Raw genomic sequence first — 23,666 nt, 5'->3', positions numbered from 1 at the left:
GCAAAAAAAGGCAGAAGGTGAATTACCAGTTTGAGAAGGAAAAGCCATGATCTCTGTGCCTTTTGAGGGCAATTCCAGAGGGCTGATACACGTAGTAAAGCCAGAAGAACTTGGAGATATTAGTTGTCAGGGCGCCTCTGCCGAGTACGGCGAGATCCAGAACGAAGCACAAGGGGGAAAGGGCCAGCATACTTGCGATGCCAAGGGGCAGGACTGTTAGAATGGTCTCCTCAAAAAGGAGCGTAAAATCGAAGCCTCGCAAGCAGGATTCGGCGACGGCAGCGCCAAAGACATCCTGAACCTGGATGGAGCAGGGAGCCGCGGCATCAGACATGATCAACGCAAGGTCTGCTTGTACGACATGAAGCAATCATACAAAGACAAGGACAGTGGTGAATCAACCTAGGATATTAAGGCACGCCAAACTGGGCCAAAGATCGATGCCAAATCGCGGCCACCCAGACAGCAGTGCTCACGGGGAGAGAAGGGCGAAATCAGTCAGAAACATGGACGCCACTGGGCTCGACCCACAGCGACAAGCACCAGACAAAGAATATAGAAACAAATGCATACATACATATGCGTCCATTGCCTAGTACCAAGACACTAATGCAGCCAGGGCCAAGGGGTGAGCAACGACGAGTGCTGGATCGGCATTGCGGTCTCGGTAGGGCATTATCGTACCATGTAAGACAATCCCGTCATTCCCCGGCCTCCCTTTTCTGCTTCTGATTTGATAAAAAAATTTCCTGCATGTGGAGCCGAAGAATCAAGCTTCGGATTGTGGCGGCGACGGAATAAGCATGAGCATGCTCTCTGCTTACTAGCTTACGTACGTCTTTCTGCCCGGCAGCCAGATCACGACCATTCGAGTCCGAGAATGCTGACGCTTTTCAGACTTGTTTCTTTTTTCACCTGTCCGGCACCGTTTAGTACCCTTTGATCTTGATTGACTCTGCGTGACGCGGACGAGGCAAAGATGACGAGCGATACTTTTTGAAACATGGTCTTGACCACGGCTCGATTCGTGGCAAGATTCATGACACTGGCGCGACTTTGATGCCCGAATTTTATTCTTCAGTTGTACATTTATTCTTTGCATTGCGTCAAGGCATCTAATTCACATCTAGGCTTCTAATTTTAATGTCACACCGCAGTCCCCGCGGCAGCGCGTTTTGAGTTCCAAGCTGTGTCATTGTTTGTGCGTTTGTCAAGGATTGCGCATCCTCAGATAACTGGAATCTCAGCAGTAAACATGCCATCATGATTTTAATCTCTGCAAGTGCAAATGCTTTCCCCAGGCACAGGCGTGCGCCGTATCCAAATGGCATGTAACAGGACTCCATGGCTCTCAGCTGGGCCGTATCGGCTTGTAGCCAGCGATCAGGTCTATACTCGTGCGGTTCGGCAAATGCATCGGGAGAACGATGTATTGCTGCTGTCGAAGTCGAGATGATAGTCTATGCCACGGCCTTTTAGTCTATGAAGGCCAAGACGCAGTGGGTATCAAGATCAAATACACAACGCGACATACGCGGGCAAGAGGGGAAAGAGGGGGAAGAAAGCAACGTACACCGGCTGGAATCACAACATTATCGTAGATTTTCGTCTCAGGCACTACTCTTTCTGCACGTCCGCTTGAAAGCGGGTTCAGTCGACTGGACTCCCGGATACAAGCGTCGAGTACCTCTGCAGAGTTGATATCGGCAAAAGATGGAAAACCATCGTCACACAGCGGCTTTGTAAGAAGCTCTTGGCGAATTTGGTGCTGCCACTGAGGATGACACGCCAAATCCCAAAGAGCATAAGTGAGAGCTAGGGCAACTGTAGTCTGTGCTGCTTGGATATTATCCAATAATTCAGCACCCATCCAGGAAAAGGGAAGCGGCTCGCCGTGCTCGGTGCGCGCCTCATATAACTGGCCCATGAGAGTACCGGCCACAATGGTATCGGGCTTCTCCAACGAGGAGGTGAGCTTGGCCATGTTCCATTCACTAAGCCGTTCCTCGGCCGTGAGAAAGTTGGGGTTCCGAGAAGCTTGGCATATGGCTAATTTGACAAGCCTATAGATGTGGGGGAAGTTATACTGGAAGTTGTTCCACACTTCGCATTCTTTCCACCCATCCAGGATAATTCGCTCCTGCTGTGTAGGTTCGACTGTGCGGGCACAGTGATGAGGCCCGTAGATCAAGCGTGTAATGTTATCAAAGGAGTACATATTACACCTCGGCAAAATATCCAGAGTCTCTTGGGCCTGCGCGTCTGTCTCCAGTTGCCGCAAGAATAACAGCATCTGATGTCGAATAGGCTCCAGGACAGCAGGCTTATAGATTGACGTAGGCTGATAGAAGCTAAATGTTCGTTTACGGAGTCTCCGATGTTCTCTGCAGTCTAGGGTGCTAAATATGGGTCGCTCACCATACATGATGAAGTTGTTAAAATAAGCGCTCTTGGGGTGATATCCAGATGAAGTGTAGATTTGTCTCGTTACATTTGCAGTCGAGACTGAGACCTGTCCGGGAGCAATGAGGACGATGGAACCGTACTTTTCATGCCACTGGTATATCTTTTGATTGCGCTGTAGCATCATGTCGTGGTATATGATCCAAAACCCCGTGATTTTGCAGAGCCTTGGACCAGGGACATGGCTGTACGGTGAGAGCCATAGTGCGTATATGATGCGGCCGGCAGCAATGCTAAAGACTAGGAATGGTATAGAGAGCCTGAGCAGAGGAAAAGCAACAAGATGCAACAACTCCATGGTTTTTCTTACGCAGGCCTTGCCTTTTCCCCTTTGTTTTTTTTCTCGGTCTCATTATATTGATTCGTTATCGGAGGGGATATTTGTGAAGTCTAAATCAACAGACACTAGTATGGGTAAAGAGATGGTTGGTCGTGTCATACTACCACCAGAGTTTTTCGAATTCATGCTCCGAGTTGATGCCGGGAAGGATGGGGTGGTCCCCCCTGAATCGTGGGCAAATGATCCTAGTCTGTCATACGATTCCATATTGCAAATAATCTAGAAGAATCTCACAATTGGTGTAAGATGAGGCATGTCAATGTCGTCAGCCGGACCGTGGTGGTGACGCGTTCGTTAGCCCACCTCGAAACTCGGTTCACGTCGTTGAAAGTACGGGCCGGTGTTGCATTGGCAAAATGAACAGCAATAAGGTGAGCCTATTGCATCATAACTGTTACGTACAGTTCAACTCGTCAGGTTCCAGAATCGCGGAGCTCACTGTCCTGGGCGCAACTCTTGGTCTGTCGTGATGGCGATCTGACCCCCCACCCTTGGCATCGACATGCAATCTCGACCGCAACGGGACAAATCTTGCGGCGCCAATGATAGCGTCAACTGCCTCTCTTTGGCCAAGTTGGAGCCTCTGCCAAGCCGGACGGGTGGCGGCTCGGGATCCATCGACGACGACTGGATATGAACCCTGGCCTGTACCGTGTACGTCAGCCAACTGCTTACATGCAATACTATTGACATCCGATTTAAAGCACGCCACGGCGGGGGACGCGGGAGTGGCCTAACATTAACTTGACGGCACCACATGCCGCGCCCTAGACACCAGACCGGACTGTTTCTTCCATGCGTGGGGGCGACGAGTTGCTTCGGAGAGTCGAGCATTTCGTTGACATGTGCGGACAGTTTAGCGCTTATATGGAGAAGTATTGAGTGAATTACGACCGTCATCAGATTTATTGCATGAGCAACATGGGCAAAGCTGCTGCCCTTGCCTACATGACCCCTGCCGCTTCCCCGGTGCCTAGCAAGGCATACATGTAGCCTTTGCCGCAAATCTATTCCGGCAACTTTACATCAGCAGTGACCAGTCTCATCTCAATACAGCGCAGAGACAAGCGGGGCCAGCTCGAGACTGGACGATTACGTGCATCTGTGAGATTTTAGATGTTACGGGCAGCGGTTTCATACCATCAGACTTTTCACTGGCTGCCGCTGCTCTGTCTGTTATCATCGCTGCGGCTCTGCAAAAGGCGAACGCTTCAAGTCTTTTGCCCTTGTGCCGAGCACCCCCGAGGTCCGTCATGCCTAGTTGAATGCCCACGGAGTGAGCACTTGACGTCATGCTCAAGGCAGTGGTGGAAATAGTCAATATCGGTGCCGGTGGCCCGCGGTTCGGGGGCGGTCCTGCAGAAGCTGATGTGAGAGCCTCATGCAACATGCCTATTCATCTCCACACACGATTTGCCATCCTTCTCTCCGGCGTCGGATGCCTGCCGGGAGTCAGATGGTGAGGAAGTTTTGTAGATGCCGCTCGGCTCCGACAATGTAAAGGACTTGACTCCATTTTGAATTTGCTGCAGCAAGCTACATTGTCCGTGTCCTTGAACTTGTTGAGTTACTCGGGACACGAATCAATTCCATGTTTTGAACATCATTTGCAACAGTTACATCGCTCTTTTCCACGACAAACAACTCTGTGTGCGTTCGAGTAGTGTGCCGCTTGCTCACCAACATGGCTCCTCTTCTTGGCTACCAAAACCAAACTGTACCAAATGGCGCCTATGAAGAAGACGGAATTGCGCTTCATCGCCACCACAACATGGCTAGCCAGCAAGACCTCCAGACCATATGGCGCTGGAACAGTATTTTGCCCAAGGCTGAGGAGGCCCTTGTATACGATCTCATCGCCGAGACGGCCAGAAATCGACCCGATGCCTTGGCTGTATGTGCTTGGGATGGTGACTGGACATACCACGAGCTTGATACTTTGTCTTCGCTCTTGGCACATCAGCTTATTTGCCTCGGCATAGGACCTGGGTTGGTTGTACCCATCTACTTTGAGAAATCTCGGTTCACGTCCATCGCTATGCTAGCCGTGATGAAGGCAGGCGGAGCATCTGTTTTGCTCGACGTGAACCTGCCAGAGGAACGCCTGCAAGCTGTCATTGCCCAGGTAAACCCAGTATTGGCGCTATCATCGGCACTCATGCATGACTCGGCAAGGCGGCTCATCAGAAAACCGACCATGGTCATTGACGACGTCTATGTCGAACATTTGATAGATTTCCAGGCACCCGCCAAACTCCCGAGGGCCCGACCTTCGGATACATTGTATGTGGTTTTCACATCCGGCAGCACCGGCACCCCAAAAGGCGTCATTGTCACGCATTCCAATTTCAGTAGCGCAGTTAGATATCAGCAGAGTCTTCATGGCTTTCGCGAGAATTCCCGGGTCCTAGATTTTGCGTCGTATGCTTTTGATGTTTCCTGGTCGAATGCTCTGCATTCCTTCACTTGTGGCTCATGCCTCTGCGTGCCATCCGAGGCAGAGCGGAGAGATGATTTGGCTGGATGTATCCAGAGGTTCGGAATTACCTATGCTGATTTAACTCCAACAACGGCGGCAATTCTCCCGGAACAGAGCATTAGGTCCCTGAAAACCTTGGTGCTGGGCGGCGAAAGCCTGCCGCTGCAAATGGCCAAGCGATGGGCCGCCATGACTGAGGTCTTGAACCCCTATGGCCCATGTGAATGCACGCCAACATCCACCATAGCAACAGTCAACTCCGACAGTGTCGGTGCCAGTATTGGAAAAGGCGTGGGTGTTGTTACTTGGGTAGTCGACGCAGAAGACCTGGACGCGCTTGTCCCGATTGGTGGTGTCGGCGAGTTGCTTCTTGAAGGGCCTCTTGTTGGCGGTGGCTATCTTGGTGATGTTGAGAAAACCGCGGCGGCTTTCGTTGAAGACCCTGCCTGGCTACTGCGTGGTGCGCCCGGACAGCCGGGTCGCTGCGGAAGGCTATATAAAACAGGCGACTTGGTACGACAAAACACAGATGGTACCCTTGCCTTTGTTGCTCGAAAAGACAATCAGGTGAAAATCAATGGCCAGCGTGTTGAGCTGGGCGATGTCGAGCACCATGTACGGACAAACATTAGAGACGGCACCAATATTCAGATTGTGGCTGACATCATCACCACTCGGGATAGCAACAAAACACTGCTGGTAGTGTTCTTGCAGATCCCAACCTTGGCTGTCGTGGACGCACAAGGAGTACGTCAAACGGAGACGAAGAACATCACCGACGGCTTAGACGAGAAGCTCGCGCAGCAAATACCAACTTATATGATACCCTCTGCATATATACCTCTAGAGAGCCTTCCAGTCACAGTGACAGGCAAGGTCGACCGGCGAAGGTTGCGGGAAATGGGACGGGACCTGTCTTTGGGGGAGGTAATGCGGTTGAATGGGAATGGGGAACGCCAGCACCCCCTTCCTGATTCGCCATTAGAAAAACTACTCCAAGGATTCTGGTCGTCCATCCTTGGAATTGATGCTGAACTGATCAGGGCCGACGACAGCTTCTTGAAACTTGGCGGCAATTCCATTGGTGCCATGAGGCTGGTAGGGGCTTTGCGTGAGCAAGGACATTCTCTCGCTGCCGCTCACGTGTTGAAGTATCCCCGACTGAGTGATCAAGCAATGGTGATTGGCAAATTACCTGGAGCAGACAGGCAGCAGGGCATCAAACCGTATTCACTGCTGCGAGCTTCTGTGGATATTCAGGCAGCTCGAATCGAGGCTGCGAGGTTGTGTAAAGTGAGCACAGCCGCGATTACTGATATTTTCCCATGTACGCCTCTTCAGGAAGGCTTGCTAGCCTTGACAGCAAAAGGCGGGAACCATTATGTTGCGCGCCATCTGCTCGAGTTACAGCCATGGGTCGACATTTCGCGCTTTCGGGAAGCGCTGGCCAAGCTAGTGAGGGTGACTCCGATTTTGCGCACACGCATTGCAGACATCGCCGGCCAAGGACTGGTGCAAGTAGTCATCGACGAATCCATGTCTTGGTCACCAACGGAAAAGCTCGCCAACGTCGAGGAAGACACGGGTACGAGCAAGAAGCCCATGGTTGGCCTGGGCACGCCTTTGGTGCAGTTCGCCATGGTGAAGCGCCAGGACGACGAAGACGAAAGATTCTTCTCGCTGACCATCCATCATGCTCTATATGATGGATGGTCTCTGTCGCTCATGTTCGAGGCTCTGGACAAAGCGTACAGGGGAGAGACACTGTCACAACAGCCACCATTTCAAGGCTTTGTTAAGCATCTCAGCGGAGCCCATGACACCGCAGACGCAAACAAGTACTGGGAAACGCTGTTTGAGGACTCGGAAGCGACCATGTTCCCCGTGCTTCCATCGCCAAAATACCAACCTCGGTCGGACTCAACCACTACACATGTCGTCGAAAGCTTAGAGTGGCCCAAGATTGATGTGACGCCTTCGATAGTTGTGAGAGTTGCCCTAGCTGTATTGGCCTCCCAGTTCACCAACTCACACGATGTCGTGTTCGGAGTCACGGTAGCGGGACGGCAGGCGGCGGTGGCTGGCATCGAGAGAATGGTGGGACCTACGATTGCCACTGTCCCAGTTCGAGTGGTTTTGGACAAGACTCAGAGCATTGAGCGGCTTCTCCACCAGTATCAGGCACAATCCGTGGAGATGACGGCGTATGAGCAGACGGGCCTGCAGAGCATCCGTGGAGCAAGCACAAAAGCTGCGGCGGCTTGCGGGTTCCAAACCCTCTTGGTGGTTCAGCCCGACGATAAAGATGTTGAAGATGAAAGTGAGCTCTTTGTGAAACGAAGCCATGACGACCAAAACCGAGACCAGGGACTTGCCGATGTCGATCCTTATGCTCTTACTATTGAATGTGATCTCCGGGAACGAGGTCTAAGGTTCCGGATTGTATTTGATTCGAGCATATTGCCATCCGACCAGGTTGGCGGGTTGGCGATACAAATGGACCACATTATTCGGCAAATGTGTAATCCGACCAATCTTGACAAGAGTCTTGGGGAGATTGAGATGCTCGGCGAACACGACCTGCGGCGCATCTGGACTTGGAATGCTACGGTACCAGACACCGTGGAGACGCCTGTCCATGACATGATTGCAGAGACGACGCGACGGCAGCCCGATGCCGCGGCTGTTTGTGCATGGGACGGTGATTGGACGTACAGCGAGCTGGACAGCCTTTCAACTAGGCTTGCGCATGACTTAGCCAGGAGAGGTGTCTGTCCAGACGTCATTGTCCCGCTCTGGTTCGAGAAGTCGCGGTGGACGCCAGTCGCGATGCTCGCAGTTATGAAGGCGGGCGGAGCGTCGGTGCTGCTAGACTCGAGCCAGCCTGAGCAGCGTAGGCGAAATATTGTACGACAAATCAAGGCACCGCTGATTGTATCGTCAAAGACCAACCGAAAAGCTGCCAGCCAGCTCATAGACTCGGATCGGCCGACGGTGGTGGTTGATGATGAACATCTGGCCATGATGGGTGTGCCTGATAATGCTGCCCATCTGCCAGTCGTGAAATCTAGCAACAATGCCTACTTGATCTTCACATCTGGAAGTACTGGAACTCCAAAGGGCGCTGTTATGACACACGCAAACATTAGTAGTGCCGCCTGGCATCAACGACATGCCCAAGGTTATCAGCCGGACTCCAGGGTATACGATTTCACATCATACGCCTTTGACACGACTTGGTCAAACTTTATAAATATTTTCACGTGCGGTGGATGTTTGTGCATCCCGTCAGAAAACGAGCGAAAAAACGACCTGGTGGGCTCCATTCAGCGGCTACGGCCCAGCATTGTAGATTTGACCCCGTCGGCCGCGGCTGTTCTTCAGGATGACGTTATTAGATCGCTAAAAACGCTAATTTTAGGCGGTGAAAGAATGTCCACGGAGTACGCTAGACGATGGTCAGACATGGTAGACTTGAAGTCGCCGTACGGCCCGTGTGAATGCACCCCTACGGCAAGCGTGGCTACTATCACTCCCGACAGTGTTGATAGATTGACAATTGGAAAGGGTGTTGGCTTGGTCACTTGGGTCACCGACCCAGAAAGGGTTGATGTGCTCGTGCCTGTCGGCGCCGTTGGTGAGCTTGTGCTGGAAGGCCCCCTGGTTGGTGCAGGATATCTCGACGACCCGGACAAGACAGCGGCCGCATTTATAGAGAACCCCTCGTGGCTGCTTCGAGGTGCTGCAGGTCATCATGCTGGCCGCCGCGGGCGTTTGTACAAAACGGGAGATTTGGTACGGTATAATCCAGATGGAAGCCTCGTCTTTATCGGCCGTAAAGATTCCCAGGTCAAGATCAATGGCCAGCGGCTCGAGTTGGCCGAGGTAGAACACCACATACTGGAGCAAATCACCAAAGACGACGTACATGTCCGGGTTGTGGCTGAGGTCATTGTGCCTCGAGACGGGGTCAAGTCAACACTCGTAGCCTTCGTCACTGACTTGACTGCTGCTAGCGTCAAAGCCCTCCGGTTGAAGACGAAGGCGATCGTCGCCGGACTGCACGACAGTCTTGCCGCGCATATCCCGTCATATATGATACCATCCGCGTACGTGCCGATAGAAAAATTCCCCATGACGGCAACAGGGAAATTGGATCGGCAACGACTCCGGGCTTTAGGTGAAGCAATGACCCTAGAGGAGCTGATGGTGCTGAATGCGTCGAGTGATGAGCGGCGATTGCCCACTACGGAGACGGAGCAAAGTCTTCAAGCTCTCTGGTCACATGTGCTTGCTATAAATCCAGACAAAATCGCAGCAAATGACAGCTTCCTGCACCTTGGCGGCGATTCGATCGCGGCTATGAGGTTGGTGGCTTTGGCGCGCGATCAGGGGTTCTTCTTCACCGTCGCGGACATATTCAACCAACCGCAATTAAGTGAACTTGCTGTCGTTATGAAAACATGCCCTGAAACGAATTCCAATCAGGCTATTCAACCATTTTCTCTGCTGAAACGTGGCATCGATATCGGAACAGCTTGCAGGGAGATGGCGGTTGGCTGCAAGGTTGATGCCACCCAGATTGAAGATGCATTCCCTTGCACACCTCTGCAGGAGGGTCTCCTGGCTCTCACATCGAAACGAGCAGGTGATTACCTCGCCAGAAATGTTTTTGAGCTTCGTCCCTCTGTCGATGTCTCTCATTTCCAGGCTGCGTGGGAGAAAGTCGTGAAAACCACACCGATATTGCGAACACGCATTATTGATTTGGCTGGACAGGGACTGCTGCAGGTCATCATCAACCAGCCGACTCAATGGTCGTCTACGGTCGGAATGCCCAATCTTGACGCATATCGGCGTGCAGATGAGCAGCTGCCTATTGGCCTGGGTACGCCGCTCGTACGGTTCGCGGTTGTCGAAGACGATGATGAACACCGACGCTTTTTTGTGTGGACAATTCACCATGCGTTATATGATGGCTGGTCGATGCCACTTATTCTTGAAAAGCTGGAGAAAGCTTACGAAGAATTCGAACAGCCAATATTGACCCCATCTCCTCCGTTTCAGCGGTTCGTGAAGCACATTATGGACGTGAATGACACGCGGGCAGCCCAATTCTGGCGTTCCCAATTCGAGGAATTGGAGGCACCCATATTCCCTGCACTCCCGTCCCCAAATTACCAACCAAGGACCGATGCGGTATCCGTGCATCATGTTGAGGGGATTGAATGGCCCAAGGTCAACGCAACGGCTTCAACGGTGCTACGGGCGGCCTGGGGCATCGTCGCTGCTTCTTATACTAACACAGATGACGCGTTATTCGGAATGACTACAACGGGGAGGACAATGAACATACCGGGTATTGACCAAATAATCGGGCCAACAATCGCGACGGTGCCTGTACGAATGGCAATTGACAGAAAAAGCACCCTGGAGCATTTTTTGCTCCAGGCACAATCGCAGACTGTAGAACTGACTGAATATGAGCAGAGTGGACTGCAGCGAATCCGCCAGTCAAGCCAGAAAACTAACGCCGCATGCCAGTTTCAGACGCTGCTTGTAATACAAGGTAAGGAACAAGGTTGCGTCCCGCATAGTAGACTATTCATCGCGACCGGAGGCGACAGTGATGAAGACGACGACGCGTTGGCCGAGTTTGACACGCACGCCCTGACTCTTGACTGCGACCTGGAAGCACATGGAGTACGCTTGCGATTTGGCTACGACTCAAATGTCATTTCCGCCACACAGCTGGAGAGACTCGCAAATCATCTTGATCAGGTCCTCCGTCAGCTATGTGATTCAGCCAACATCAAAAAAAGTGTAGCCGAAATCGAAACCATCAGTCACCGGGACCTCGAGGATATTTGGGGCTGGAACAGTAAATTTCCCGCGACTATCGAGACACCTATACACGAACTCGTAACAGAAACCGTGCGAAGACAACCAGAGTCTCTCGCAGTTACTGCCTGGGATGGTGACTGGACTTATGCTGAACTTGATCGATTGGCAACTCGGCTTGCCTGTCACCTGGTTAGCATAGGCGTTACACCGGACTCGATTGTGCCACTTTGTTTTGAGAAATCTAAATGGACGCCCGTGACAGCATTAGCCGTCATGAAGGCGGGCGGCGCATCTGTCTTGCTGGATTCTACTTTACCTGAGGATCGCCTTCGTACAATGACGCAGCAGGTCGAGCCAAGTCTGATATTATCGTCGTCGTCCAACCAGCAACTGGCCGGTCGGCTGACTGACCAGCCGACGCTCGTGATAAACAGCGAATTCTTGTCACAATTACGGAGTGGCCCGTCATCCGCGAAACAGCTCCCCGAAGTGAAGCCTTGGAATAGGCTTTACGTCGTCTTCACATCGGGCAGCACAGGAATACCAAAGGGTGTTGTCGTTACGCACTCTAACCTCAGCAGCGCTTTGCGAAATCAACACGGTGCCCACGGCTTCCAAGCCGGCTCACGCGTCTACGATTTCGCGTCATACGCGTTCGACGTAGCCTGGGCCAATATGCTCGGTGCGTTTGAGTGCGGCGCGTGCCTCTGTATCCCATCGGACGAGGAGCGCCAAAGCGACCTGGCAGGCTCCCTTGGTCGGTTCCAGATAACGCACGTGGAGATGACGCCTTCGGCGGCCAGACTGCTTCCGAGAGAGGTTCTGGAGTCGTTGGACACGCTCATCCTCGGAGGCGAGCGACTTTCGACAGAGGACGCCAGGTGCTGGGCGTCACAGGTGAAGCGCTTGAGGAATTCGTACGGACCATGCGAGTGCACGCCAACATCGACGGTTGCAAACGTGGATGCCAACGTCGAGAGTGGCGCAACCATCGGAAGGGGCGTTGGGGTCGTGACATGGGTGGCTGATGCGGCCACGGGGGGGTCTCTGGTGCCGGTGGGCGCCATTGGCGAGCTGCTTCTCGAGGGACCCTCGGTTGGCCCTGGCTATCTCGACGATGCAGAGAAGACGGCGACAGCCTTCATCAACGACCCTGCATGGCTGCTTCGAGGCCTACCGGGCCTGCCTGGCCATGGCGGCCGCCGCGGCCGTCTATACAAGACAGGCGACTTGGTACGATACGACCAGCACGGAAACCTAATCTTCATCGGTCGCAAGGACTCCCAAGTCAAGATCAACGGCCAACGCGTAGAGCTGGGCGAGGTCGAGAACCACATCGCCGGCTCTCCATCTGTTCGCCAAGCTGTATCGCTGCTCCCCAAGGCGGGCTTGTGCCAAGGTCGGCTCGTCGGAATATTCAGCTTGAACGAGTATGAGCATGGCGATTCTGCGTCCCCAGGTGTTGAGCTCGTGCCGCGCAACTCCAAGTTACCAGTCCAAGACTTCATCACAAACCTGCGAGCTCATTTGGACGCCGCAGTTCCCGCTTACATGGTCCCTTCTGTCTGGGTCGCAGTCAAGAATATCCCACTGAATGCATCTGGAAAGCTGAATCGCAAGCTTGTCGAGGAATGGCTTGCTGCTTTGAGCCCCCAAACATACGCAGATATCAACCAGACTTCTCGTGGCCCTGCGGCTCGAGATGCGGCCAACGACGCAGAAGACGTGATCCGCGATGCCTGCAGCGTCGTTTTAAATGTACCGAAAAAGGACGTCAACCTCGAGCGATCCTTCATTGCCAACGGTGGTGATTCCATCTCTGCCATGAGACTAAGCCCTCAGTGCCGTGCTTCTAATGTGAACTTCTCGGTGGCAACATTACTCAGGGCCAAGACGCTGGCCGAGGTTGCGCGACTGTCGACAGGTACAGTCGCCTCGATACCATCCCAGATGGAACAAGTCAACACAGTCTTTGGTCTTACGCCCATCCAACAGTGGTTCTTCTCCCAAGTTTCCGACAATATCGACAATCGTGACTTTTACTGTAACCAGAGCTTCTACGTCAAAATCACGCGTCCAGTGTCGCCCGACAAACTCTCGGCGGCAATCCTCAAGATTGTTCAATGCCACTCTATGCTCAGAGCGCGATTTGAAAAGACAGGAAACGGCTGCTGGATGCAGCGGGTGCTGGAGCCCGCCGATGGTGTCTACCACGTTGGATTCTCGCAGCTCCAGTCAATATCGGACATGGAGACTATGGCCATGCGCAGGCAGCGAGAACTGAATGTCCAACATGGTCCTGTCTTCTCCGCAGATCTATGTGACCTGCCTTCTGGTGGCCAATATCTCATCATGGTGATGCACCATTTGGTCGTTGATCTGGTTTCCTGGCGCATCATTTTAGATGACCTGGAGATGCTGCTCAATGGCAGCGGCACCCCTCAAGCCGGCTTGCCGTTCCAAGTCTGGGGCCATCTCCAGTCTGAGAGGGCTCAAACATCTGCGCTGGATCCGGAGCATGTGCTTTCCACAGAAGGAGTCCATAATAACCTGTCTTTTTGGAACTTCAGCGACACCACGCCAAATGCAACCCGAGATCACATTGAGGCAAATATCAAGGTGGATCACGATACAACGGCCCTTTTACTTAAAGATGCCAATAATGCTTTCAATACAGAGCCAGTTGAGCTCCTTCTCTCAGCTATTTGGGACGCCTTTTTCCAAGTCTTTCAGGAGCGCAATGGACTGACCATATTCAACGAGTGCCATGGCCGTGAGCCTTGGAGTGCGGACATTGACCTGTCTCGAACCGTTGGATGGTTTACTACCATGGGCCCGATTCATGTTTGCAGGAACAAGCTGTCTGCGAATATTGTTAGACTTGTCAAAGACTCGAGAAGGCGTCTTCCGGCAAACGGCTGGGCTTATTTTGCTTCGCGATACTTGAACCCCAAGGGAATGGATGCTTTCAAATCCCACGATTCTACTATGGAAGTCGTCTTCAACTATCACGGTCAATTTCAGCAGTTGGAGCAAGAAAATGCTCTTTTTGAGGTTGCCAGCTTGAATGATGTGTCTGATGTAGGGCCAGCACTTCCCGTGTCGTCCCTCTTTGAGATTAACGCAACTGTTGAAGGAGGGTGCACTCACTTCACTTTCTCTTGGAACCGCCACATTTCATACCAGCATCTTATCCGCAAGTGGATCACGCAGGTTGGTGTATCTCTACAAACTATATGTAGTCATCTTGCTGCCGCCAGAAAATCGTCAAGAACTCTCTGCGACTATGAGTTACTTGGCGTAGATTATGACGCACTTGAAGAGCTTGAAACCCGCACCCTTCCAAACATTGAGACCATCAACAACGCTGTAACAGGTGGCGTTTACCCATGCTCACCAATGGTGGATGGCATTCTTCTCAGCCAGCTTCGCGATTCGGCGGCATACCAAACCTCTAGTATGTTCGAGATCAAGTCTCACAGCGACTTCCCGATAGAGCTTGAGCATCTAGCCGAATCCTGGCAAGCCGTCATCGCACGCCACCCCGCTCTGCGTAGTGTCTTCATTGAAGGGGTGGGCTCAAATGCAGCATACGATCAGGTCATCTTGGAGTCATTTCGCGGAGATGTCATGCTGGTCCACAGCGCAGATAAATCGTCAGCGATGAGGTTGCTTAAAGAGGCGGCACCAGCGGTGTATCATCACCAGCCAAAACCTCCCCATCGCCTCACGCTTTGCAAGATTGCAGATGAATCCCACGTTATCGGTCTACTAGAAATGAGTCACGCCATCACGGATGGCGCCTCAACGGCAATAATAGTCAAAGATTGGACGAGTGCATATCTAGGTACGCTGGGTGCAGGATGTCTTTCGGACACCAGCCTCGACTTTGCTCGTGCACTGAACGAAACTCCGATCAAAGAAAAGATGCAGTACTGGAAGAACAAGTTGCTGGGCCTTGAGCCATGCTTCTTCCCTCAGCTTTTAGCCGTCGCGCAGCCCGGTAATGCAACGGCCATGGTCCATGTCGACATAACTGGAGAATCTTTTGCCAAACTCCAGGACTTCTGCGAAGCACAGTCTGTCACCCCCGCAAGTTTGTTTCAGACTGCCTGGGCTCTTACCTTGGCAGCTTACACAGGCAAAGATTCTGTATGCTTCGGGTATCTTGCTTCTGGCCGAGACCTATTCCCGGGCATAGAAAATTCCATAGGTGCATTCGCTAATCTACTTGTGTGTCGCGCCGACATTTCGCGGGAGGGGACGCAAGAGTGTTTTCTGAAAAGCATCCATCAGCAGGTTTTGCAGGACCTCGGCTTCCAACATTGCTCTTTAGCCGACATCCAGCATCAGCTTGATCTCCCCGCTGGACAAGCATTATTCAACACCGTCATGTCTTTCCAAAGAGATGACGAAGAGGCCGGAGAAGATGAGGAAAAACAGCATATCGAAATAGCCGAAATCGATGGGGAAGACCCGACCGAGGTAGGGAACGCAAGCAAAGACCTCCGGTTATAACCATCATCTCGCTGACATTTTTGAATAGTATGACATTTCTCTTAGTGTGTCTTACGGCATCAAGCAAGCAGGCTTTTATCTTGACTACCATCTATCTTGTTTATCTGAGCAGCAAGCACTTCGAGTGGCTTCACTAGTGAAGAATTTTGTTACTACCTTTGTCACAAGTGACAGCTCCTCGACTGCGGCAGAGTCACAAGTTACGGTGCAAGAATCCAGATTATTGGCCGATATGGACTCTATTGATCGACAGGATTTACTTGATATTTGGAATTGGAACAGCACCATCCCGGAGACAGCAAATGTACTAGTGCACGATATCTTTACTGAAACAGCACACCGCCAACCCGACGCCCCAGCCGTATGTGCCTGGGATGGTGACTGGACCTACGCAGAACTCGACGAAATATCTAACCGATTAGCTAACTATCTTATTGATAAGGGCGTTAAGCCTGATATAATTGTCCCTCTTTGCTTTGAGAAGTCCCGGTGGACTCCGGTGGCACAGATGGCAGTTATGAAGGCTGGAGGCGCGTCGCTTGCAATGGACGCCGCACAGCCCGTTGAACGTCTCCGTACCATTGTACAACAAGTTGATCCTGTAGTGATACTGTCATCTTTTTCCGCTGCCGAGGTAGCTAGCCAGCTAACAGAGCGGCCCGTGGTCGTCGTCGATAATGAACACATGGCAGACCTGAGCCGGCGACCTATGCCGCGTACAAAAGTCCAACCTTGGCATAAACTTTACGTGGTCTTTACGTCTGGCAGTACAGGAACTCCCAAGGGCGCAATAATAACGCATGCGAACTTTAGCAGCGCTATCCGCTACCAGCAAATCGGAATGGGGTTTACAAGCTCCTCTAGGGTATATGATTTCGTCAAGTATGCATTCGATATCTCATGGTCAAACGTCCTGCATACTCTTACGGCAGGTGGCTGTCTTTGCATACCCTCTGACTCAGAGGCCCTCAATGACCTTGCAGGCTCATTCCGACGTTACAATGCCAATTTCCTCGACGTCAATCCGTCAGTTGCAAGTACGTTACAGCCGTCGGAGATGGCAAGTTTAAAGCATTTGCAATTTGGAGGAGAGTTTTTGTCCGGTCACATGGCCTCGGAGTGGGCAAAGCACTGCGAGACTCTTAATACATACGGGCCTGCCGAGTGTAGCATCAGGGCAACATTTGTTCCGATGAGTGAAAACACGGGTGCCACTCCTAGTATTGGAAGTGGCATCGGCTTGAACACATGGCTGGTTAACGTCTCGGATCATGACCAACTGGTTGCTATTGGAAATGTGGGAGAACTTCTATTAGAAGGTCCGTTAGTTGGCGATGGCTATCTCGGTGATGCCGAAAAGACGGCAGCTGCATATATTATTGACCCCAAGTGGCTTGTCCGCGGTGCTCCTGGTTATCCAGGCCGTCACGGACGGTTATATAAGTCAGGAGACTTGGTGCGCTATAATACGGACGGCAGTCTCACCTTCGTCGCTCGCAAGGACTCCCAAGTCAAGATTAATGGTCAACGCGTGGAGCTCGGCGACGTCGAATATCATGTGCAGGCGAATGTCGCCGACGGCGTTGAAGTCGAGGCAGTAGCCGATGTGATTACACCCAGAGAGAGCAGCAAGTCAATACTGGTAGCATTCCTGCACATCAAAGATCGCCTTGCCATAGAATCAAATGGGCTGCAGGCGGAAATGAAGAGAGTGACTGCAGGGCTGGAGGACAGGCTTTCTAAGCGTGTCCCAGCGTACATGATTCCCTATGCTTATATTCCTGTCAAAGATCTTCCCAAGACTGCGACAGGAAAACTGAATCGCCGTCAACTCCGCACAATGGCATCAAGCATGACTCTAGAAGAGCTCATGGCGCTGAACATGCCGGGCGGCGTGCGGCGGGCACTGACTTCGGATACAGAACGACAACTTCAGAGTATTTGGTCATTTCTACTAAGAATTAGTGCCGATAAGATTGGACCCGACGATAGCTTCCTACGTATTGGCGGCGACTCAATCGGCGCAATGAGGCTTGTCGGAGAGGCACGTAAACAGGGACTATATATCACTGTTGCGGATGTCTTCAAGAATCCTCGACTAAGTGACCTAGCTGCAGTAATCCGCAAGCTTCCGTCAGAAGCCACCGAAACTATTCCACCCTATTCACTACTAAAGGCCAGTATTAATGTCCAGGCCGCGCGAGACGAGATTGCATCTCTTTGCGACATAGATGCTACACAAATCGAGGACATTTTCCCATGTACTCCGCTGCAGGAAGGTCTATTAGCGTTGACCGCCAGGAGATCAGGAGATTACATTGCTCGATACGTCTTCGAATTACGCCCGTCAGTTAATATCGATCAATTTGAGGCAGCGTGGCACGAGGTAATCAGGACAACACCGATTCTACGAACTCGAATTGCAGACCTTACAGAACAGGGCCTTGTACAAGTCATCATAAATGGACAGACGAGCAGCTCCTTCAGTAAAAAGTCAAACAGCCTTGCTGCATACCATGATGCAGATGAGACGCTTCCCATTGGACTGGGGACTCCGCTGGTGCGCCTCGGATTCGTACATGAGAATCACAATGAACCCGAAAAGCGGTTCTTCGTATGGACAATACACCATGCACTCTATGATGGATGGTCAATGCCGCAAATACTCGAGAAACTAGAAAGGGCGTATCGAGGAGAAGAGCCCCTTTTACACGAGCCTTCTTTCCAACTCTTTGTTAAGCACATCATGGATATAGACAGTGATTCGTCTTCCAAGTATTGGAAAGCACAGTTTGATGGCTCCGAAGCAGCCAACATCTTTCCATCACTGCCTTCGGCAACGTATCAGCCAAGATCGGACACACTGACATTGCACCCTATTCGAGATCTTGCATGGCCAAATACGGACATCACTCCATCAACGATAGTGAGAGCTGCTTGGTCGATACTGTCGGCCTTGTATGTTGATTCCACCGATGTTGTTTTCGGTGTAACAGTGACTGGAAGGCAAGCTGCTGTACCCGGAGTCGACCAGATGACCGGGCCAACGCTCGCAACGGTGCCAGTTCAAGTAGCGTTGGATTGGCATGAGAGCGTCGAACAACTATTGCAACGACTACAGTCTCAGGCTATTGACATGACAGCTTTCGAGCAAACAGGACTGCAAAGAATCCGACGAGTAAGCGCCAAAGCAAAGCAGGCATGCGAATTCCAAACACTCTTACTCATGCAACCGGCCGAGAGAAATGACAACGAAGAAGCGCATCAGCTATTTGTGGATGAAAATGAGGGTCAAAGTCAAGACTCAAAGGACTCGTTTGCCGAGTTTGACACCCACGCAATTACTATTGAGTGCCGGCTTCAGCGGGATGGCCTACAGCTACAAGTCGGATTTGACTCACACGTCATTGGCGAGCAACAGATAAATAAACTGGTGTTACAGTTGGATCATATCATTCGCCAGATATGCCATTCCTCTGGCGATGGCGAGATCAAGGTTGCCGACCTCAAAGCCCTTGGTCGCCATGACTTGGACGAAATCTGGGGCTGGAATATGACCGTGCCTGAAACTGTCGAGAAAACAGTCCACAGATTAATCGAGGATACGGCATCTACATGGCCTGACTCCCCGGCGGTATGCTCGTGGGACGGCGACTGGACATACGATGAGCTAAATGACGCCTCGAGCCGCCTTGCGTGTCATCTCGTCCGTCTCGGCGTGGGTCGAGGTACTATTGTACCTCTATGCTTTGAAAAGTCGCGATGGGTTCCTGTTGCAATGCTTGCAGTGATGAAAGCGGGCGGAGCATCTGTCGCTTTAGACCCGACCCTTCCTGAAGACCGTTTACTTTCGATCGTACGACAAATAAAACCATTGCTGACAGTCTCGTCTCCGGCGAACCGTAAATTAGCTGGGAAACTTGCTCCGGATCAGTCTATCGTGATACTGGACGACAAACAACTTGCTCAACTCCCGCAAACGGTACAAGAGATACTCCCGCTTGTACAGCCGTGGGACAAGCTCTATATTGTATTTACCTCTGGTACAACTGGCACGCCAAAAGGAGTCGTAATCACCCATTCCAACTTTAGCAGCGCTCTGAAACACCAACACGGTGCACACGGCTTCAACGAACATTCAAGAGTGTTCGACTTCGCATCGTATGCCTTTGACGTGGCCTGGTCTAACGCATTATGTACACTAGAGTGCGGAGCATGTTTATGTATCCCATCAGATACTGAGCGACAAGATGACCTTGCGGGAGCTATGGAAAGACTCAGGGTCACTCATGCCGAGTTGACGCCATCCACGGCTAGTATTCTTCCGCCGGCCACCTTGGAGGCACTGCACACCCTCATTCTTGGCGGCGAGAAGGTTTCTGTAGAACAAGCCAAAGTTTGGGCTCAGTTGGTCCATTTAAAGAATTCTTACGGTCCATGTGAGTGTACGCCGACATCTACGGTGTCGTGTGTTGACCCCGATACAACGATGATTGCATCGAGCATCGGTAGAGGCATTGGTGTAAATACATGGTTGGCCGATACCGTCTCGGCCGAATCGCTTGTCCCGGTGGGAGCCATCGGTGAACTTCTTTTGGAAGGCCCATTAGTTGGTCCCGGTTATCTAGATGACCCTGCGAAAACAGCAGAAGCTTTTGTTGAAGACCCGTCATGGTTACTTGGTGGTGGCGGACCAGATCACCCTGGTCGTCGCGGACGCCTCTACAAAACGGGAGATCTTGCACGATATAACACGGACGGAAGTCTCACATTTGTGGGACGTAAAGATGCTCAAGTCAAAATCAATGGCCAACGTGTAGAGCTAGGCGAGATCGAGAGCCGCATTTCACTCGAATCCTGGATTCGACAATCGGCGTGTATACTTCCTACATCCGGCCCATGCATCAACCGACTCGTTGGCGTAATTGCCATTGTCGGACCGGACCGTGAAAGCCGGGGCATATCGCCTATAAAACTAGATGCCAGGTCCCATGATGAACAGACTCAGCAACGTGTCGAGGTTCTCCGAGCTCTTTTGGAGAATACTTTACCTGCCTACATGGTTCCCACTATCTGGGCTGTCGTCCACGATATACCTCTCAGCGCATCTGGCAAACTCGACCGCAAGCGGCTTGAGGAGTGGCTTGCTAACATTGATGCAGAGACATTTAGTACCATCTCGGGTATTGGGCGCAGTCCAGGGCACCGAAAACCCAAGAATGAAGCAGAAGATGTGCTTTTAAGAGCGTGCAGTACAGTTCTAAACACCCCGATAGAGAATATCGATTTACAACGATCATTCGTAGCGAACGGAGGTGATTCCATCTCAGCTATGCGTCTTAGTCCTCAATGTCGCGCTGCCAACGTTGTCTTCTCTGTTGCAAACTTGCTCAAAGGACGGTCGCTCGCTGAAGTTGTACAATTATCAACAACGGTCACCACTCCTACAGTATCACGAACCGAAAAATTCGACGTATTTTTCGACCTCTCGCCGATCCAACAGTGGTTCTTCGGTCAATCGCCACCTGATTTGGTCAACACGAAAAGCCATTATTGCAATCAAAGCTTTTATGTTAGAGTTGCACGTCCAATCTCCACAGACACGCTTCGCAGTGCAATTGACACAGTCGTGGAGAAGCACTCCATGCTTAGAGCACGCTTTGCAAGGATTGAGGGCAAATGGATGCAGCGTGTCGTTCAACCCGACCAGGGCCTGTATCACTTTGAGTCGTCGCAACGAGATTCGATGACTGACATTGAGTGTCTGGCCGCAAAGAGGCAGCAAGAGCTGGATATCGAGAATGGCCCCGTCTTTTCAGCAGATGTCTGCATAACCCCGGCTCCCAAATCGGATCAATATCTTATCCTCATTGCACATCACTTGGTTGTTGACCTTGTGTCGTGGCGAATTATCCTAGAAGACCTAGAGGTCCTACTGGCTGGTGGCGCCCTGCAAGAAGAGGTTCCCTTCCAAGTATGGAACCATTTGCAAATAGAGAAGGCCGGCACACCGGAGCTGGATCCTGAAAACGTTCTTAATATCGACAAAGTCACTAATAACCTTGCTTTCTGGGAATTTACCCCGGATACCCCAAATACAGTGGGCGACCTCAAGGACAGGTCTCTGGTAATTGGTAGAGATCTCACTTTACGCCTTTTAAAGGACGCCAATAGTGCCTTCAATACTGAACCGGTGGACCTACTTCTGTCAGCAGTGTGGCACTCTTTCTTACAAGCCTTTCCTAGTCGTGGGGGCCTCACTATATTTAATGAGGGCCACGGCCGTGAACCAGGGAGTCTAGAGGTAGATCTCTCCCGCACGGTCGGTTGGTTTACTACAATGAGCCCCCTTAGGATTTCCCGTGACGAAGCTGACAGTGCCGTCAACATTGTGCGGCATGTCAAGGATATGAGGAGGCGACTGCCGTCCAACGGCTGGGCTTACTTTGCCTCCAGGTATCTAAACAGCAAGGGAATCAGAGCATTTGAATCACATGAGGCTACTACCATGGAGCTCGTCTTCAATTATCATGGCCAGTTTCAGCAACTAGAGCACGACGATGCCCTGTTTGACACCATTGTCCTAGACAAAACCTCTGATGTTGGGCCATCCTTACCCGCATCATCGCTCATTGAGATAAATGCTACAATCGAAGATGGAGTTACACAAGTCTTCTTTTCCTGGAATCGTTATATAGCCCACCAGGACTTGATCGACAAGTGGATTTCTCAGGTCAGCCCATCACTGCACGCTATTTGCGATGATCTTGGCTGTAGAGCACCCTCCAAGACCCTTTACGACTATGAGTTTCTCCATCTCAATTACAAGCAGCTCGACGACCTTCATAGCCATGTTATTCCTGAAATCGAGTCGACCAATAACACAACGGTAGAGGACATTTTCCCATGTCTACCTATGGTGGATGGCATGCTACTGAGCCAAATCAAGGAACCTGGGGCTTATGAGACTTCCGCCCTATATGAGATACGGTCCCCCATCGGTCATCTAATTAGGCTTGACCGGCTGGCTGAAGCTTGGCAGACTGTAATCGCTCGTCAGCCTGCTTTGCGAACGGTTTTTATTCCTGCTAGTGATTCAACAGCAGCCTTCAATCAAGTGGTCTTGCAGTCTTATCGTGGAGACGTGATTCTACTGGAGAGTGAGAACAGAACTTCAGCATTGGCAATGCTCAATAACCTACAGCCTGTGAACTACCGAAACATCAGGCCGCCACACCGCTTAGCAATGAGTTTTGTTCGTGAAGAGAATCTGGTTTTCTGTCAGTTAGAGGCCAGCCATACCATTACAGATGGTGCCTCGTCAGCAATCATTGTTGAAGATTGGATCAAGGCTTATACCGGCACCCTGGACCTTGACGGCATCAACGACGTCAATCGTGGTTTTGCACGGTTTTTAAAATCCGTGTCGGCAACGCACAGGATGGCATATTGGAAACGAAAGCTAGCAGATGCAGAACCTTGTTATTTCGAGCCATTAAACCATGTTCCCGACGTTTCCCAGGCCGAGCAGGGAGTGTGCTTCGCTTCGGCTGAAATAACTGGTGACAAGTTCACCCAAATCCTGCGATTTTGCGAGTCACAATCCGTGACACCTGCAAGCCTCTTCCAGAGTGCCTGGGCACTCTGTTTGGCAGCTTACACAGGAAAGGACAGTGTCAAGTTCGGCTACCTCGCATCCGGTAGAGATCTTCCAGTGTCGGGTATCACGGAGGCTGTTGGTGCATATGCTTCTATGTTGATCTGCCGAGCCGACATATCGCGTGAATGGACCAGCCCACAACTCGTACACCATATTCATGATCAAGTCATGGAGGATTTGGGCTATCAACAGAGTTCTCTAGCCGATATCCAACACCAACTCGGTATGCCCTCTGGCCAGTCACTATTCAACACGATTGTATCCTTCCAGAAGGAGGAAGAGGCGGTAGCAGAGGAAGCAGAAGCGCCGATGCTCACTTTTACTAATACAGACGGCGAAGACCCCACTGAGGTGAGTATCTG

General features: G+C 51.6%; 3 protein-coding genes across 3 annotated transcripts in view; 1 reads left to right on the top strand and 2 right to left on the bottom strand.

The window, feature by feature from the left end:
• Positions 1-22: 22 nt before the first annotated feature.
• G6M90_00g081020 (uncharacterized protein) lies at positions 23-334 on the bottom strand (the record flags this gene model as incomplete). Its single annotated transcript, XM_014683966.1, has 1 exon — positions 23-334. One exon carries the CDS (start codon positions 332-334, stop codon positions 23-25), a length of 312 nt encoding a protein of 103 aa, XP_014539452.1.
• A 781-nt stretch (positions 335-1,115) lies between these two features.
• On the bottom strand, positions 1,116-2,761 carry G6M90_00g081010 (uncharacterized protein; the record flags this gene model as incomplete). Its single annotated transcript, XM_014683965.1, has 2 exons — positions 1,116-1,460; positions 1,574-2,761. The coding sequence occupies 2 exons, from the start codon at positions 2,759-2,761 to the stop codon at positions 1,116-1,118; spliced, it is 1,533 nt and encodes a 510-aa protein (XP_014539451.1).
• Positions 2,762-4,487: 1,726 nt separating this feature from the next.
• dtxS1_2 (Nonribosomal peptide synthetase dtxS1) overlaps positions 4,488-23,666 on the top strand; it is a gene marked incomplete at both ends in the record, with an annotated part of 30,820 nt that continues 11,641 nt past the window's right edge. The window contains 3 exons of the mRNA XM_066131168.1: positions 4,488-10,682; positions 10,773-15,611; positions 15,673-23,655. Of these exons, the coding sequence (XP_065987481.1) occupies positions 4,488-10,682; positions 10,773-15,611; positions 15,673-23,655 (19,017 nt within the window). The remainder of the gene's footprint in view (positions 10,683-10,772; positions 15,612-15,672; positions 23,656-23,666) is intronic.

The sequence above is a fragment of the Metarhizium brunneum genome, chromosome 5 (genome assembly GCF_013426205.1).
Source record: "Metarhizium brunneum chromosome 5, complete sequence".
Lineage (NCBI taxonomy): Eukaryota > Fungi > Ascomycota > Sordariomycetes > Hypocreales > Clavicipitaceae > Metarhizium > Metarhizium brunneum.
This window is presented reverse-complemented; position numbering and strand designations above follow the sequence as displayed.